The sequence below is a fragment of the Cyprinodon tularosa genome, unplaced genomic scaffold (assembly GCF_016077235.1).
Source record: "Cyprinodon tularosa strain WSP-4 unplaced genomic scaffold, ASM1607723v1 ctg197, whole genome shotgun sequence".
Classification (NCBI taxonomy): Eukaryota; Metazoa; Chordata; class Actinopteri; order Cyprinodontiformes; family Cyprinodontidae; genus Cyprinodon; species Cyprinodon tularosa.
In genome coordinates this window covers 2,221,503-2,236,530 of record NW_024038720.1, presented here as the reverse complement: position 1 = coordinate 2,236,530, position 15,028 = coordinate 2,221,503, and the positions used below count along the sequence as shown (strand labels likewise).

At 41.8% G+C, this 15,028-nt stretch overlaps 1 protein-coding gene across 2 annotated transcripts in view; it reads right to left on the bottom strand.

The window, feature by feature from the left end:
- kif18a (kinesin family member 18A) overlaps positions 1-15,028 on the bottom strand; it is a 36,472-nt gene that overhangs the window by 5,197 nt on the left and 16,247 nt on the right. For both annotated transcript variants that reach the window (XM_038283953.1, XM_038283954.1), the window contains exons 10-14: positions 14,537-14,699; positions 14,125-14,289; positions 12,214-12,335; positions 11,825-12,114; positions 7,020-7,076 (exon numbers count right to left, since the gene is read on the bottom strand). In XM_038283953.1, coding sequence (XP_038139881.1) covers positions 7,020-7,076; positions 11,825-12,114; positions 12,214-12,335; positions 14,125-14,289; positions 14,537-14,699 — 797 coding nt within the window. The remainder of the gene's footprint in view (positions 1-7,019; positions 7,077-11,824; positions 12,115-12,213; positions 12,336-14,124; positions 14,290-14,536; positions 14,700-15,028) is intronic.

Genomic DNA, 15,028 nt, shown 5'->3' with positions numbered 1-15,028 from the left:
AAGCATACCTAAAAATGAAAGAACTTAAAGGCAAATTAGATAATTTTATAATGAAATATTCATTAGGATAAAATATTAATTAAAAATAAAACCCCCACAAAGTAGATCCTGTAGCAGACAGGTGAAAGAAAAATTGTAGGACCATCGCAGGTAATGATTATTTCATTAAAATGGAGCCCGCAAAGAGTTAATGTTCTTTCAAAACCACAACCCTCACTAAAACCACTGAAATTTCATTGGCTTTGCAGGCTGCAGGGTGGAGCCATTTCTCATAACATGGTGCAGTGACTACCATCAGGCTGTGAAAGCACTGAGGCACCGACAAACAGCAGCAGGATGAAAACAGGAGGAGTTTGTCAGAATAATAAAACGGGTATCATCAGTGAAAACAATCTTTACACAGCTGATAAAGCTGGCCGGCTGAACCACTGTGAACATTCTTTTTTTTTTTAAGGATTTATGAGACGCATGTGAAATTAGTAGCTCAGTAAAATTATGATTAAATCATAATTAAGAATCCATGAATGAGTTTTTAACAGGTCAGTTTGAACAGTGACACTTTTAAGAGGGTTAACAGTAAAATATTTATGCATAGACGAAGCTTCAGATTAATAAATGAAAAAATTAAATGTCAATTAAAATCATTTACAAAAGCAGAGCCTGCATGTATCTTATGTGTTCCACAGACATTTTGACAAGATGGCAATTATAAGCATCACATGTGGTGGAGGTTTACAAGTATTTGATCCATGGCTTTTTCCCCTTTCAAGTCTGCTCATTAATTATAAAAAAACAAACAAAAAAACAGCCCCTTAATTTGATCAAAGCTTTGTTTTAATGCAGTAAATTACACAACAGTGTGTGCTGATAAAACACACCAGGATTAAATATTGCAAACAGATCAATTTCATTTACATCAACAGTTTCAATCTATGAGGGAAGCAACAATATATAGTGACAGATTTGGATAACTGCTATAATCATATCAAAAGTGATCAAGGGGGCATAGTCTCAGTATATGACTTTACAAATTCACTCACTCTGGTTGTATACGTTTTTTTTGAAAAATAATCGCATCTTAAAGGTGTATTAGTTATTTTTCTGTTTTGCGCTTCTTTTTCCTCTTTAATTTATGATTAAATAAAGCCCTTTTGTGAATAAGTACAATAACACCACCATGTGAGTGGAGCTACAACATTTAACATAACAGGTAATGGGGGCCAGCCAGGCTGGAACACCCAGTGGAGTTGCCAAAATAACCAACAAAAAAAAAGGTCCAAGATGCTGTGTAAAAAAGTGAAATATTCATTTCACTTTAAATACATTAATTTAAAAACAAACAAACATTAAAATAGGGAAAATACTTTAATAGGTCTTGGACTGTAGTATGAATGTTGTGGAAACATCCAGTGGTTGCTGCTAAGTTGATCTATGTGACTATGCAAACCTACTAGTACTAGTATACAAATGCAATGCCCTTAAAACAAAGTCGGGTTGTTTTATGCACTGAATTTGTCTTCATTCCAATAAAGCAGTTTTAACCTGTGACTTATCATTGATTCCCTGTTTGTGTTTGGTAGGAACAGTAATATCCTACCAAATTCATGAAAAACTAGATTTGCTGTAGAGGCTGGTCTCAACAACGCCTAGCTGTTGCTTTACCTCAAGGCATTGCAGGGCGGTTTGGATCTATTATGCGATTGTGTCAATTGTCACCATCTGTTTAGTTTCACTGTATGCTGGTAGACGGCAAACTAGTCTGTTTCTGTCTGCTCACAGCACACGGTGCTTGAATTCTATTTAGGCTAAAAAAGGCATATCTAAATACTAGCAATACAGATGCTTTGGGACCTAATTTTATCCCGATTACACTGTTTTTGGTCTTTTTTTCTCAATTTTCTATCGTTTTCCACCATCACAGTTTATCCCTCTACTGTATGCAAACGTTAGCATTCCATTGCTTTCAACAAAAATAAACTTTGTGCATCAATTGTGGAGAAAGTCTAAGATTATTTGCATGCAGAAAGTGAATACATATACCATGAAACATCATAACCTAACAGTAATTAAACCCAGTATTCCTAACAGATTATGACTGCACCCACAATCGTATTGCGATGATAGCTATAATGCAATACATTGTGCAGCATCAGTCACTCTTAGCTTGGGTCTTTATGCAAGTCTTGGCTCAAGAGGTGAGAAAGATCATGAGAAGTTGATGCATCAACCCTATGTTACACATTAGATGGTTGTTTATGATCTGAGCCACTAGGAAAACCATCAGTAACGCATTTTAACATTTAAACTTGCAGCCATTTACAATTGAAAGCAGATGTACGGGCCTGTATTCGGTTCCCCAGGTTTGTTTACCAATGGTTTCCAGATAACCTGTTAAGTCTTCAAAGAACAGCTCTATTTAGACTGACATCAAATTACTCAGAAATGGACTGGTAGAAATGGTTCAATAATTAGGAGACTTCGACAGGCAGTTGTTTGCAGAAGGTAACAGAGAGGGGTACATCTTTTAATAATTATAAATTCAGATGTGAAAAAAACATCTAAATTATTACAAAGAGTAACTCCCTGATGTGTATACATTTAATTTGTATTCATGAAACTGGTCTGGCAAAAATATTTTCAACTCATTTCCCTTATAATACTTCAATAAAACATAGTCCATGTGCCATAAATAATATCCTCAGGGCCAAATGGAATAGCTGTATTTCACAAACGTTTTCTATAACAATTTCCCAAAGGTTCTCCATGTTCTGCACACTCTGAATACAATTGCATATGAGTTTTTACCTCATTTCATTATTTCAATTTGGGCCTGGAAAGAATTTCTACAGCACAACCATAAATCACAATATATTACATGAACGACTTTTATTGTGTTTCTTATTTAAGTACTCAGAGAAACATCTTCAAAGCTTTAAAAGGGACTAAGTGGAATTTCAGACTTGCTCATAAGCATTTGAAGTTTATATTGCATTTAAATAGTGTACTGATTTAAGAGCACTGTTCCAGCTGTGTCTTAATGTGTATTTGCTGAATTGCGATGAAATGATTAAAGCCCTGATCTATTAAAACAGATTACTTCTGTTTCTGTCAAAACATTTGTGTGACAGTTTTTTGATTATATTGCCAAAGCACACGGCCCTAGATGAAACACAAAAAGGCACAGTTTCTCCTCCATGCCGCTAGTAGACAGTGAGTTCTTTGAAACTCAACAACTCGTGCACGATCACTCCCTGCTTAAAATGGCAGCCATTAGACAAACCTTTTAAAAAGTAGTTTAGAAAGGAGAGTGGTTATACGGTTACATCAGGTAGATGAATTCATTATGCTGTTTGCTTTTATGTCTCCTTGTTACAGAGCAGTGAGGGCGGCTGTGCACACAACAACGAAGAAGGCCTGTTCTTTGAATCCTCACACTCTGGAACCTGTTTTTTTTTTAATCATGCCGTTGTCAGAGAACATGTTCCGTTGCAATGTAGACAATCAGCAGTACGGTTTGGGCTTCAGTACAGCTCTGAGTGGGTTTTTCATTCAGCAAATAGACAATTTTAGAGACTGCAAACTCCAGTCAACCATTATTTGATTACTAAATTTGCTTAGGATTATTTTAATAATCAGTCCATCCATCCATCTTCCTCCGCTTATCCGGGGTCGGGTCGCGGGGGCAGCAGCTTAAGAAGGGAGGCCCAGACTTCCCTCTCCCCAGCCACTTCTTCCAGCTCTTCAGGAGGAACCCCAAGGCGTTCCCAGGCCAGCCGAGAAACATAGTCTCTCCAGCGTGTCCTGGGTCTTCCCCGGGGCCTCCCCCCGGTGGGACGTGCCCGGAACACCTCACCAGGGAGGCGTCCAGGAGGCATCCTAAACAGATGCCCAAGCCACCTCAACTGGCTCCTCTCGACATGGAGGAGCAGCGGCTCTACTCCGAGTCCCTCCCGGATGACCGAGCTTCTCACCCTATCTCTAAGGGAGAGCCCAGCCACCCTACGGAGGAAACCCATTTCGGCCGCTTGTATCCGCGATCTCGTTCTTTCGGTCATGACCCAGAGTTCATGACCATAGATGAGGGTAGGAACGTAGATCGACCGGTAAATCGAGAGCTTCGCTTTTTGACTCAGCTCTCTCTTCACCACGACGGACCGGTACAGTGCCCGCTTCACGGCAGACGCTGCACCAATCCGCCTGTCGATCTCCCGCTCCCTTCTTCCCTCATTCGTGAACAAGATCCCAAGATACTTAAACTCCTCCACTTGGGGCAGGATACCCCCCCTGACCCGGAGAAGGCACTCTACCCTTTTCCGGCTCAAGACCATGGCCTCGGATTTGGAGGCACTGATCCCCATCCCGGCCGCTTCACACTCGGCTGCGAACCGATCCAGCGAGAGCTGCAGATCACGACTTGATGAAGCCAACAGGACCACATCATCTGCAAAAAGCAGAGACGCAATCCTAAGGCCACCAAAACGGATCCCCTCAACACCTTGGCTGCGCCTAGAAATTCTGTCCATGAAGGTAATGAACAGAATCGGTGACAAAGGGCAGCCCTGGCGGAGTCCAACTCCCACTGGAAACGAGCCCGACTTACTGCCGGCAATGCGGACCAGACTCTGACACCGGTCATACAGGAACCTGACAGCCCGTATCAAAGGGCCCGGCACCCCGTACTCCCGGAGAACCCCCCACAGGGCCCCCCGAGGGACACGGTCGAACGCCTTCTCCAAGTCCACAAAGCACATGTAGACTGGTTGGGCGAACTCCCATGCACCCTCCAGGACCCCGCTGAGGGTGTAGAGCTGGTCCAGCGTTCCACGACCAGGACGGAAACCACACTGCTCTTCCTGAATCCGAGGTTCGACTATCCGACGGACCCTCCTCTCCAGCACCCCCGAATAGACCTTGCCGGGGAGGCTTAAGAGTGTGACTCCCCTGTAATTGGAGCACACCCTCCGGTCCCCCTTTTTGAATAGGGGGACCACCACCCCAGTCTGCCAATCCAGGGGGACTGCCCCCGATGTCCATGCAATGTTGAAGAGTCGTGTCAGCCAACACAACCCCACAACATCCAGGACCTTGAGGAACTCCGGGCGGATCTCATCCACCCCCGGGGCCCTGCCACCGAGGAGCTTTTTAACCACCTCGGCGACCTCGCCCACAGAGATTGGAGAGCCCAGCCCAGAGTCCCCAGGCCCAGCTTCCTCAATGGAAGACATGTTGGTGGGATTTAGGAGGTCTTCGAAGTATTCCGCCCACCGACCCACAACGTCCCGAGTCGAGGTCAGCAGCACACCATCCCCACTATAAACAGTGTTGGTGCTGCACCGCTTCCCCCTCCCGAGACGCCGGATGGCGGACCAGAATCGCTTCGGAGCCGTACGGAAGTCTTTCTCCATGGCCTCTCCAAACTCCTCCCACACCCGAGTTTTTGCCTCAGCAACCATCCGAGCCGCATGCCGCTTCGCCCGCCGGTACCCATCAGCTGATTCCGGAGTCCCACAGGCCAAAAAGGCCCGATAGGCCTCCTTCTTCAACCTGACAGCATCCCTCACCGGAGGTGTCCACCAACGGGTTCGAGGGTTGCCGCCACGACAGGCACCGACAACCTTGCGGCCGCAGCTCAGATAAGCTGCCTCGACAATGGAGGAACGGAACATGGTCCACTGGGACTCAATGTCCCCCACCTCCCCCGGGATGTGTTCGAAGTTCTGCCGGAGATGGGAGTTAAAGCCCCGCCTAACAGGGGACTCCGCCAGACGTTCCCAGCAGACCCTCACAACACGTTTGGGCCTGCCAGGTCTGACCGGCATCCTCCCCCACCACCGGAGCCAACTCACCACCAGGTAGTGGTCAGTGGAAAGCTCAGCACCTCTCTTCACCCGAGTGTCCAAGACATACGGCCGCAAGTCCGATGAAACGATGACAAAGTCGATCATCGAACTGCGGCCTAGGGTGTCCTGGTGCCATGTGCACATATGGACACCCTTATGCTTGAACATGGTGTTCGTTATGGACAATCCATGACGAGCACAGAAGTCCAACAACAGAACACCACTCGAGTTCAGATCAGGGCGGCCATTCCTCCCAACCACGCCCCTCCAGGTCTCACTGTCATTGCCCACGTGAGCGTTGAAGTCTCCCAGCAGAACAAGGGAGTCCCCAGGAGGGGCACCCTCCAGTACCCCCCTCTAAGGACTCCAAGAAGGGTGGGTAATCTGAACTGTTGTTCGGCCCGTAAGCACAGACAACAGTCAGAACCCGTCCCCCCACCCGTAGGCGGAGGGAGGCTACCCTCTCGTTCACCGGGGTAAACCCCAACGTACAGGCGCCGAGATGGGGGGCAACAAGTATGCCCACTCCTGCCCGGCGCCTCTCACCGTGGGCAACTCCAGAGTGGAAGTATGTCCAGCCCCTCTCAAGGAGACTGGTTCCAGAACCAGAACCATGCGTTGAGGTGAGACCGACTATTTCTAGCCGGAACCTCTCAGCCTCACACACTAGCTCCGGCTCCTTCCCCACCAGCGAGGTGACATTCCACGTCCCAAGAGCCAGCTTCTGCAGCCGAGGATCGGACCGCCAGGGTCCCCTCCCCCGGCCGCCACCCAACACACATTGCACCCGACCCCTATGGCCCCTCTCACGGGTGGTGGGCCCATGTAAGGGGGGACCCATGTTTCCTCTTCGGGCTGAGCCCGGCCGGGCCCCATGGGTAAAAGCCCGGCCACCAGGCGCTCGCCATCGTGCCCCCCCTCCAGGCCTGGCTCCAGAGTGGGGCCCCGGTGACCCGCGTCCGGGCGAGGGAACGCTGGATCCAATTATTGTACTCATCATAAGGGTCTTTAATAATCAGTTAATGATATTAATTGTTTCAGCCAAAGTGCATAGGGTCTAAAATGTCAGAAGAGATATTATCCAGAGAAACTGAGGTGAAGAGATGATTCAGAGGTAGGCAGAGCTAATAGATTACCAGCTGCATAAATCTAACAAGAGAAAGAAGGAAACTCATTTACCTTTTGGTTTTTGGGCTGCACTGCAGAGTAAGGCTCTGTTAGTGTGCCTCTCAGCACCTGAGAATAAGAGAAGAAATAAAAATTAACGAGTTATTGCTGTTATAATACAGCAGGTTACAGTATAATAATCCAAAGTCGGTCTGATTTGTATTCTATATTCTTGACAAAAATGTAAACATGGCCTGACAAATGCATATTTTTAAGAAATCAAATGTAAAAGTAAAAAAAAAAAAAAAAAATCATATTAGCTTGTTTTTTTTTTTTTTATCAAATATCAGATATCTTAAAGTTTAAACTATGACAAACAAAAGGCTCCGATTAATATCCCTATTCATATGTCACTGGATCCTTTGTTATACTGACATTTAATTTAATTAAAAGTCAACAAGAAGCACTTTCAGATAAAACAAGCAAACACTGGAGCAGAGGAGCAGGTGCAGTCTTTACTTCTAGACAAACACCAGTCACTATTGCGGTGGGCAATGCTGGCCAGCTCCAGTTCAGGCTCCACTGCCTGCCATACTTTTATGCGCCAAGAGTGGCTGGTGCAGCTAGGTCATGCTGGGATGACAGTTAAAACCGAAAGATGCAGTCTCATGGCTCCGTCAGAACATCACTGACCCTGCACCAACACACCTGGTACTATTTACTCTTTAACTAGGCAGCTGACTTTAATATTTACAGCTGTTGTAAAAATATCCAGATGTCACACCTGAATAAGTTGCATTGCAAACATTTTCAACAGTGCAGGTGGTCCTTTGAACCACAGACTGTATTAAGTCAACATCTCGCTTTAAAATGCATCAGAAAAAGCTAAGATGTCAGTAGAATTGCACAACACAGATCTAGTGTCTTCCCACAGCAGCAAAGTGTGGAGGCAAAATAGTCAAGGCTGTTGCACCTAGCAGAGGTTGTACAGCCGAACTGGAATAGGCACTAAAAGAAGAGCCGTTGCTTGGTGAACACGTTTGTGTGGTCGTTGAAAACACATGTTCTTAAACAGCAATAGAAAAAGCTGGTATAATGAGTGTTTTTTTGCATTTCAGCCAAACGTCTGTAAAATGTGCCATACCCAAACCTCTTCTGATGAGAAACTGGCAACTTCAGCACATTTAACATGAAACTAGCATAAGGAAGTAATCTCTGAGACATTTGGAGCTCCTCTCAACTTCAGCTTTATGAGTAAAACTGTAATGCATAGAAAAGGAGAAGGAGCTGCAAGTTATTCTAATGAAACATTCCAACGCCAGTCGAGGCCTTTCAACCGGTACAGGTTTCCAACGTGGGGCCCCTACATGGTTTTATGTGGCTCCATACCAGCAAATTTGATGGGCCAGAACAGGTGGTTAATGTAGTTAAAAAACCTTTAAAAGAAAAAAAAAAAAAAGAAGGTAAACACAACTCAATTTAATTTATATTAACAATCATATCACCGTTTATGGATTTAACTGATTTATTTTTTTTATTTTTTATTTTTTTTCAAAGATATTTTTATTAGAATTTTCTGTTAGACATACAAAAACAAACATACACACACGCTGAAACATGAAAAATAAAGCAAAATAGACTAAAAACAAAAAAACAAAACAGAGCAAGGTGAATTTAACTGATTTATTAAAGGTACATTGTACATTGAGTTAAACATACACATTTCTTCTTCCTTATACATGCTCTTATACCGGGTAACTGCCTGTAAAATAAGTTTTCCCCTATTTACCACAGTTATCTTTATAAGGTCAATTAGTCAGTTCACAACAGAGTGATTCAGATTGAATTTTTTGGAAATGCATGTGGGAGTGACGCCCTGTGTGCTCTCCTTCACCTGTCACTTTTGCTGAATCTCCACCACTATTGCAGCATTAGGGAGAGAACATGGGCCACTGTTTTTGAAGACGGATCATGAAAGACTTCCCACAAGTTCACCTTAAAGCCAATCAAGACTCAGACTAAGTAAGAAAAGCAAAGTTTTGCAATAAGAAGGGTCAAATTGGAGTCTGATCAGGGAGACTCCTGTTGTTAGGGGGTAGGTGGATAGCATCAGTATGGAGTCTAGCAGACACCTTCTGATACAATTTCAGAGAAAATTATTTTGTATCCTATTGTCATTCAGGTGTGCATCATCAAGCACATATGAGATTGAGCTTTCAGCTAGCAATGCGTACGGGCGTACATTGTACTCCCCTTAATAAAATAATGCCAAAATGTATGCCCTGTTTTTTCCCCTGGAACTTTGTTCAAATGTTAAAAATTTTACAAGCAGCAGATGCTGGATTTGGAAAAACTAAACTTTTGCTGCTCGATGCGCCTCATTAACCGAACGTGGAAGCTGATCTGCGAGCTAGCAGGGAGACAGACAGCGCCGCTGATGCAGAGCGCTATGATCACTCCTCTGAAACCTTTTACTAAAGCCCAAATTAACTTAAAATGTCAAAATATGTTTGCTTTTATTATTCTGGTGCTTGCAGTTTAAGCCCCGTACATGACAAACGCTAACATCTACTTCCAGCTGACACGAACAGCCGGGGAAAACCCCCCAAAAGGTGAACGGGCTGCTGAGGATTTCCAGTGACAGCGCACAGGTATATGGGGGTCTGAGTGGCTCCGACAGCGAAATATTTCAAGGCAGGATCGTAGTCTTGATGAAATGACTGACCAAACGATGTTTTGAGGTGGACTTTCTGGTTTAAAATATATTACAACTACTTATTACCAGCTAATAACAGCAAATATAACAAAGCATCTCTCTGCCATTGAACACAGGAGCAGCAGAAGCATCAGACCCATCTATAGACACTTTACTGGAAGTACTTCAGGAGCATCAAAGATGCTCTTTAAGCAAGTCTGACCTTAATGTGTACAAGCCTAAAAAATGAAGCAGCACAAGCTTTTATGAGGCGTGCGATGTGAAAGTAGCATTACACTTTCTGATTGTTTGAATTTAACTATGAAACATAATGCTGTACCTGAAAACGATTAGGGCTGGGTAAAAACTCTGATTTAATCGATTTTGAATCGATTCCTTAATATTTTTGAAAAATCAATGTCAAGGGAATGAGATCGATTAGTTTCTTAGTGACGCACGTGACGTTCCCATTCAAATGAGCAGGAAAGATGCACTTAAGATTACTTCAAGCCAGACAGCTGCACATATAGCCAATAGGTTGATTGAAGACATTAACAAATGGAGGCTGACCAGCAAACACCCTGTAGTTGTTACAGACAACACTGCAAATATGGTTTGTGCAGAGAAGATAATGCAGCTCATGCATGTCTGCTGTGTCACGTCTGCTTGCTCGAGTGAGGCTTCACTTTTTCACTTTTCACAAACAAGTTTGACCCTTTGAGACAGTTTTGTTCACATCTCAAGTTTAAACTGTCCGATTTACAAGTTTGCACTTTGTGTTTAATATGACAGGGAAAAATTTTTTATTAAATACATGAGTATTTTAAGACACTTGAAGCACTTTTTTTTTATTGTAAAAACAGATCGAATCGAAATAATCGATTTAGAACTGTATGAATAAAAATCTAATCGATTTAGGACTATGGCGAAAATACCAAGCCCTAAAAATGATTTCTTTATGAAATACTTCACATAATCAGGCCAAAAGTGGTGTTGTAACAAAGACAAAAAGTTAGCTGCATTCCACCTCAAAATACCGGAAATAGTTTTAGAGAGTCTAAATTTCAAAATTCTCTGGGAGTCCTCTACACCGCACACCTCCTAAAGGTGTGATACACCAAGGTGTACACCCTATGAAATATTCCTAGCTAAAATCTTGTATGAGATATTTCGGTAAAGCCCCCAAAGAAAAGTATGAGGTGAAAAACAGTGATGTTAGAAATTAAACGTTAGCAGATCAACAAAAAAGATTTTTCCTTCTTAATAGGAAAAAAAAAGTATTTTAAAAAGAAACAATGACAAAAATACTAGGTGTTCCACATATTTTATATATTAATTAATGTAGATTTAGTTAAACGATGTATGCATTTCGCATAGAAGAAAGATAGATGAGAGATGTTAAGCCTTGGCACAGAAACCAGTACTCAGTGCTTTCCTGGGTGGTGCAGAAGGATGATGAGGGTGTGAGAGGCTGGGCCTGGGCTTTAATTCCAGTCCAACTGTCTCATAGTGAAAGGCATAAAGCTTTGGTGGAAGCTTACTGCTTTGCTTCACAAACTGCAGTCTTTTTTGTTTTCTTTTCCTGACTTCAGGTTATGATCTTATGTGTGAATAACGTAAAAAAAAAAAAAACTTTTTTTAAATGACATTCCTAGTGTTATGTAGTTAAATGTGCTGTTATTTTCCAGCAAATATTTTTAAAAAGGTGATATTTGAGGAGTTTTATGAACTTGGCAAAATCATTTTCCATGTGTTATTTTGTGGGCTTTTTTTGGCAGCCTTTCTGAGGCTCTAATTTTGTTTGCGTCGAAATGATATCCTATTGACTAAAATGTATCTTGACATTAGATTTGGCCACATTAATCAGCGCAGTCCACAGACGGGGAGAAAAATTATATTCTGAGATTATTAAAAGAAGTCTACAAAGGTTGCTGCCCTTCTGCTTTAGTTTTCAACCATATAGAAATAGGAATACTTATTGCTTCAATATCGATCTTATAGAAAAACTGGCAACACTGGTCTTTCCATTTATATATACCATATATATAAAGCATATATTTCTTATATACTCTGGCAAGAGACATTTTTCCATGTCAACTTATGGTAAACTTTAGTAGTGATAAAAAACTACTAGACACATGATGATTTAAATGTTCAGAATGATAAAGGTATGCTGACTTACTGCAGGGGCTACTCTGGTGGTATTGCAGATGTGAGAAAGACAGGACAGGAGCCAGGTCGTTGTGGAGCCTAGTTGTTCTTGCTCGACATGTTTCCAGTGAGCTGTCACCAATCGCTTCACTTTTCCCTTGCTGCTCTGTTCCTTCCTGATCTGCCCAGACCACACCTCGCTCCCGTAACACAACGTGCTCCAGTTCTTGGTTTTCCATCTCATCTGCTACACTGACCAAGCCAGCACCATGCAATGCAGAGTACTGCCTACTGTAAGCAGGCAACAGGATGTTTACCATTCTGAAACATAAAAGCAAGGTAAAAACAACACGTTCCATGTTAGAAAGAGCACTTTTCATTTGTGCAGTAGTCAAACAGAAATATTTGCAGTCAACCTACTTCTGCATGCGCTGATTCTCCTGATCCTGCAGAGTAGTGAGCTCCACCATTTGCTTGATGTGCTGTTTGAGATCATTCACTTGTAGCTCTAGTCTGTGGCAGTGCAAATCTTTCTCTAAAACCTAAACCAGAGAGAGGTTCAGAGCACAAATAACATGAAAAACTTTTCAAACACACAGAAAAATAAATACAGAAAAAAGCCCTGATTGGCAAAAACAAACACAAAAGGTTAGCTGAGGATTATTATATTAAGGTGAGGACATAAAGTTCTGTCCTCATCCATGTTTGATCAGAAAAGCAGATAGTTCAGGTACGGGGAGAAAAAAGAAAGAGAGAATCGTGACGTAAAGAAACTACGAAGCAACAGCAGAGAGAACATTTGACCGCTGGGTGCGTCATAGTTCTGGTTCAGTTCCTGGAAGAATGGATAAAGAAGAAAAAAAAATAACATGGACATGGTTTTAGGTAACAAGCTGCTGTGAGAAGAATGAGCAAAGGGTATTGATTTATTCTCTTAACTGATCCACGAGTGAGCTGAAGAAATAAAATAAACATGCTTCTAATTACTGGGAGAGCAGATGGGGAGGAAACAAAGATGGTCACAGTGCCAGCAGAGACACAGACTACCTTCCAAAATAAATAAACAAAAATCACTTAGAGATGCTATTTGACTAACGTGACCCACATTGTTACTTTTTCTTGGTATCAATTCTTCCTCATTTGCGCTCCTACATTTCATTCAGCCCCACATTACGCAATTACACATCTAATTTACCATATCATTTACCTTTACTGATCTATTTTTCCCCAAAAGGCTATAGATAGCCTGTCAGCATGTGTCTCTAATGCCACGGTCATTAGTTGTTCACCTTTATAAAACAATACCCATAAATAGGCTCCTTCAGATTTACTGCGACAGGACACAGCTCACTCCGAGTAGACAGTGGTATGCTATTAAGAAGGGCTTAAAACATATAGCTTAAAAAGCCACAATTTTGTAAAACCATTCCTAAGTTTATTTAATTTGATGCCAGAGAAAGTGTCAGATTGAGCAGTTCTGCCCCTCCCCAACCTGTTGTTTAACAATTCTGTTCACTTATTGTAATGAGGCTTCTATTGTCATGCAGGGTGAAACTAAAACAGTACTTGCCATCTCCCTTATTAAAGCAATGATGTTTTGAGACTACAGCTGGAAAACTACTAGTAACATGTCTGTTAATCACCCGACTGTGAGGTGGAAACCTGAGCAGCGGCTTGACTAATTAACCTCTTAATGAGCTTTTAGTTGTGTCAATATTCAAAGAGCAGAATAGCAAAAAGGCTGTTTTCTTATTTTATTTTTGAAGTCTGTCAGAATTGAAGACTGCATAGCTAATACTTATAATTTTAAAAATAACTTTTATCTAGTTTTCGATTATAACTCATTAATAATCGGACCACAAAAAGTCCCTTAAAGAAGATTTTTTTTTACAGATTATCTAAGTTTTTCCAGTTAAGGAACTCTGGAGCATATTGACAGACAAAAAAGTTTTTTCTAACTTATCTTTAATACAACCTTTTTTTTTAAATGTTGACATAATTACTGCTGTAAGTTGCTTGCTCTGCCAGCTAAAGGCATGTTTTAGAGTCTGTATACCCCAGTTAACAGTTAATTGATTATAAATTAGTGGTTGTTTATTTCCAGAATTGATTAATACCCTAATACTATTGTTTTTAACATTTCTTTTTTTAACTATAGTAATATGGGGATTTTGTTATCATATTGTGAGAATCTCATCCTGGCCCATTCATAGTTTAGATTGAAAAAGAAAACAATTTAGTAGTACAATGGATTTGGACAAGATAATTGTGTTTGTGATATACATAGAAGCAGTTTCCAATATTACTAGATGTTGACAAAGGTTTACTCACCTCTGAGGTCGGATTATTTGACTTTAGCAGCTTAATCTCATTTTCAATGCGATGAAGCAAGCCATCATTTTCCAGGAAACGCGTCTCTTCTTCCTTCAGACGTTTGGATATGTGCTGGTGCTGTGTGCGTAAGCTGGCAATTTTTCGTTCGTGTTTACAAGTAGCCTGTTTAAATCGGAAAAATAAAAATTTCATTTTAACAGACCAATACAGAATCTTTAAGGATCTCTTTGATCTGAAATAATTTTTCAAAGTTATTAATCCTCTCAAATGGTGGAGATCTCATGACTGATGAACATTGACCTTTTATTTCCTGAAATGCACTATAATAAGAACCATCAGAACAAAAAAGTAGAATGATGAGTAAGCAGTTTGAATTCCAAAAAGATCATGCCGTGTGTGCATTAGTTACCTTTTCCATCTTTTCTTTGGCACAGAAATGTTGGACCTGTAGGTTACTCTCCTCACTGTAGCGCTGGCGCAGCTCATTCTCCTTCAGTCGCCTCTCCAGGTCCAGCTGCTCTCGTCTGATGTGAGCACGGCTGGAGAAGATGCTCCGCAGAGCCTCTGACACTCTGGAGGGATGAGAATTCATTTTTTATTTATTTTTAAAAAGTTATGCTTTCTTTCAAACTGCTAAAGTAACTGGGATAAAACCAAAACATTTTTTTTTTAAACTGGAATTAGAGGAAACACATTTTGGCAACAACTTTTAAGCAACAGTAAGAAAAGATGACTTTCATTACGCAGCACAGCACAGGTATCAATCAGTGGAGGCTTAAAAGGCTCAAAGCTAGGAGTGATTGTATTGCACTTCTCTAATGATCTCAACAGGCAACAAATCTAGGGGCTGTTGTGCTCAATTTTTACAGATGGTGTAAGTAGGTTATTCATATAACTCTAC